The sequence below is a fragment of the Vespula pensylvanica genome, chromosome 9 (assembly GCF_014466175.1).
Source record: "Vespula pensylvanica isolate Volc-1 chromosome 9, ASM1446617v1, whole genome shotgun sequence".
In the NCBI taxonomy this organism is placed as follows: Eukaryota; Metazoa; Arthropoda; class Insecta; order Hymenoptera; family Vespidae; genus Vespula; species Vespula pensylvanica.
The window spans coordinates 5,175,192-5,179,143 of record NC_057693.1 but is presented as its reverse complement, the minus strand read 5'-3'; the positions used below and the strand labels follow the sequence as shown (position 1 = coordinate 5,179,143).

At 43.9% G+C, this 3,952-nt stretch overlaps 1 protein-coding gene across 2 annotated transcripts in view; it reads right to left on the bottom strand.

Moving 5' to 3' along the window:
* The window catches only part of LOC122631910, a 31,064-nt gene extending 27,748 nt beyond the window's left edge, over positions 1-3,316 (bottom strand). For both annotated transcript variants that reach the window (XR_006327782.1, XM_043818127.1), the window contains exon 1: positions 662-3,316. Coding sequence is in view for 1 of the 2 variants with exons in the window: in XM_043818127.1 (XP_043674062.1) it covers positions 662-1,882 (1,221 nt within the window). In the remaining variant the exon portion in view is untranslated. The remainder of the gene's footprint in view (positions 1-661) is intronic.
* Between the last annotated feature and the right edge of the window lie 636 nt (positions 3,317-3,952).

Here is a 3,952-nt window from a genome sequence, read left to right as displayed (position 1 = left end):
CTTCCCTTCCTCTCTCTCTCTCTCTCTCTCTCTCTCTCTCTCTCTGCCTCTGTTACTTTTGATACGGCACCGTTTCGTGATTAATCGCGCGCGCGTAACGACACACTCGGAGAGTTCATTATTATTCAATTAAAGCGAGACAACGTGCTAAGCGGGAAGCGTGAAACCACCGACTATGTAGTTGCTCGAGTTCGTTGCGGTATAACAAGGACGAATGCGAGTAAGCGGTATCGCGTACCAGTTTCGAGTAATAGACTCCGAGAAGACGACGATCGCGGTCTATCGTTGGTGAGAACGCATTCTTTTGCAATCAGTGACCGTTGGATATTTCTCTTTAAAGAAATACGAAACGAACAAATTACTCTTCCCTTATGTAGATGTTTTTTCTCACGTTTGGAATAAGATCTCATCCTACTAACTTAGTACTCACGCTCTCTGTCACACACGTGCGCACACGGATACTAAAAGATACGTTTAATGTAAATGTGTTTCGCGGTCTGTGCTAATTACAGAGAAAGCAAGGTCTTTATCTTAGGTAACTTATTAAAATGTAAGAGAAGAGATAAAAATGGATGCTTTACGACTTAAAATCATGGTTATTCGGATTATTTCAAATTCTCTGATTATTCAAATGCGACGATAAAATATGTTATGATTTTACCTTAACGAAAGAGTGGAATTTGACTTTGCTCGGAGACACGGGAGGGCTGTTGGGTGGTCTTTGCTGGGAAGAAACGACCAAGTTCTGAACCTCCATCAAGCATCCTTTCCTGACGAATCTGCTTCTTGGACTGCCCTGGGTATCCATATCCATTTTGACTTTCTTTATTAATTTCAAATTCTCCTTAGTGTTTTGCCTGAGTATTATGTGGCTCAGTCTTCTCGTATTGGCTCTGGAATCCTCTATGCAAATTCTCCTCCACACTTTGGACACCATGCTTATCGAGCAAAGATCCTGCGGTCCCAAGAAGCACAGAATTTTTGAGATTATCCTCCAATGATTACTCTTCTCTCCTAGTAGCGCCAGAAGATCCACGGTTTTTCTACCGGTGTAATCTATCCTAGTCCTAGTACGATGTAACGCCAGAGAGAACGCGCGATGACTGAAATCCAACCTCTTGGGCTTTATCTCCGCTATAGAAGGTATATCGACGATGCAAAGTTTACTCAGCAGTTTTTGACCCTCGACGGAGGACGCCGTTGTAGTTTTTCTACCGGTAGGAGAACGCGCGATGCAAGGTGCTAGAGTTTGATGCGTAGAATTAGTTTCCTGGGGTGTACTCTGCGGCATAATGACTAGCTTCATTTCCACATCCTCCTCTATTGGTTCGGAGGCAATAAAGGAGGAAGACGGTACCGCCGAGGAAGGAACTGCCGGAGAAGGTGGAGGAGAAAGAATTTGCAAACTGGCAGAAGCCGGCGTTACCGGTACGGTAGTTCTCCACGATCCATAAATACTGCTGGTAGGTGCCTCGCTAAAGTCTCCATACCGAGTGGTGCAACTTGGACTGGGATGCTCCAAGCCGTGGCTTTGGTCGGAGACACTCAAGTTGGAAGTTTCCAAAGACGAGAACGCACAATTTTGATTTTCGGAAACGAAACGATCGTTGTTATGACTGTTACTCAGCAATTGATTAAATTTTGAACGATGACGTTGAGCGCGATCCGATTGCCAGGGGTCCTGACGGATCCGATGATGCCTTTTTAAAGGAGTGACGCGCGATTTGCATCCTGCGATTATAGGAGTGTAAACACCGGAATGAGGTGTCAGAGTTAAATAACCACTGTCAACGCTGTCATGAGAACCGTGAGAGTTGTTCCTGCTTATATCGAAAGCGACGTGAGCCGGTTCTCCCAAGTTCGCGTTGATTTCATCCTCCATCCTGTCGAATTTTCCCGCCTCTTCGTTGCCGCGAAAGACGTCTCACCGGCGTATCGCGGTGTCGACCGTGGACTACCTCTTCCTGGGAACGATTTCTGAATCGTACGAAAGCACCATATTACGACGTAGCACCGAACGACGCGTGTGTCCTCGACGTACGTACTTACGTACGCACGCACGATTCGAAACTTTTCTCTCTCTCTCTCTCTCTCTCTCTCTCTCTGGATCTATCGGCTACTTTTTCTACGCATTACACAACAACGTCGGATCATCCATCGTAAAACGACACGTACGACGCACTTCTCTCTCGCCCCTGTACAAATTGCTATTCTCTCGCTTTTACCGATTTCTTCTCGCTTCTACGTTGTACTTATCTCACGTGCTTAGCGCGGGAAACGACGGCCGATCCTGACTACCTCGAGAGCGAGATAGAGACGGACGGATGTACGGAGAAAGAGAGAGAGGGAGATAGAGAAAGGCAGAGCGCCGAGAGGAACGGAGAAAGCGAGAAAGACGGAGAGTCAGCCCTTCGCGCGTCTGTAAACAAAAGCCTCCGGGGGATATCGTTGTCCGAAAAAAAAAGACGTATACGTCCTTTCTTGTCGCGAGATTGTACCGTCAGGACAATAGAATGTAATCGTCGTCCATCCTTTTCGAGCGACTTCGAAACGTCATTCCGAATTAATCGAGTTTTTCACTTTCGAAAGAGATACGTACGACGCACTAACACACACTATTCTCACACACACTCTCACAAAGTCTAAACTGCCACACAACGTATACTCCGTGCTACGCTCCTCCTGCCACTGCTACTGCTGCTGTCTGCCTGCCTGGCTGAAGCAAGAAGCGGGAAATACACGCACGCGGCACCGCTACCCCTTCCCAGCGGATACCCCCACACCTCTCTTGAGGACACTTCGAAACTTTGAAAACTGTTTATCCGTTGTCCCACCACGAGTCGCTCGACGATCGTTCGACCAATGGCGTGCTCCGTCTTATCCCGCCGTTCGTTGCCAAGTGCTGCGATTGGTCTCCTGCCTTCCTGCGACGTCGCCAGCAGCGTCCTCTGAAGGACGACACGATAATTCAACGTCGCTGTTGCCGAGGGAATTTCGGAGGACGCAATTGTTCGAGCCTCTACGACGCCAGATTATTCGATTTTCGGAAGAAGCCGACTCTCGCGAATGGTAATGGTAAAAGCATTATTTCTTATACATTTAACCGCATATTTCGAGACGCTTCTAAAAGTCTCCTCCCTTTCTGCGATTGGCACTTTCTCCTTTCGAAAATACTTCTTCTTTGCTCTTTGTTCTTGTCTTGATCGATTACGAGAATCTTTTCTTTGTTCCTAATAATATCATAGGTATACGATTTTAATGTTTATTCGAGCAAAGATATTATCGTCGTTTTATCTATTACGTTCTATGTATATACTTTACGAAAATGATGATATTTTCTTTCTTTTTTTTTTTTTTTTCTTGTCTATGTACGTATCCCTTCGTTACGATAGTACGTGATATTGTATCGATCGAGCAGCATAGTACGCCCTTATACGTTCTACGACTTTAAATTGCCGTATCGAGATGTATACGAATTCTCTACGGGATTTGTATATTCCGATATTTCGGAAAAGGATAACGGAATTTGATCGTTAATTTTTTTTCTTTCTTTCTTTTTTTTTTTTCGTTATATATAATTACCACGTATCGCGCCACCTATATGCGAGTAACTGGATACCCGATTTTTATTGGTCGTCGATAATTTCGTTGTCGGTTGACCGACAAATTCAGACTCGATACCATATTCGGATCAAAATGTTTTAAATGGAATTATTTTTTATTTTTATGCGAATTTCAACGTTTATGTTTTTTGGATAAAGCAAACGAATCGAGTCTACTCCGTTGTTAACAAGACTAACGACAAGTTGAATTCTAAGATATGTTTTAATATTGTTGTACACGAATTTTCATGTACAGGAACATTTGCGCGGTAATTGCAACAATTCAATGTAAATTTATTTGTATTTTTTGTATTTTTTTTATTTTATATATATATATATATATATATAGA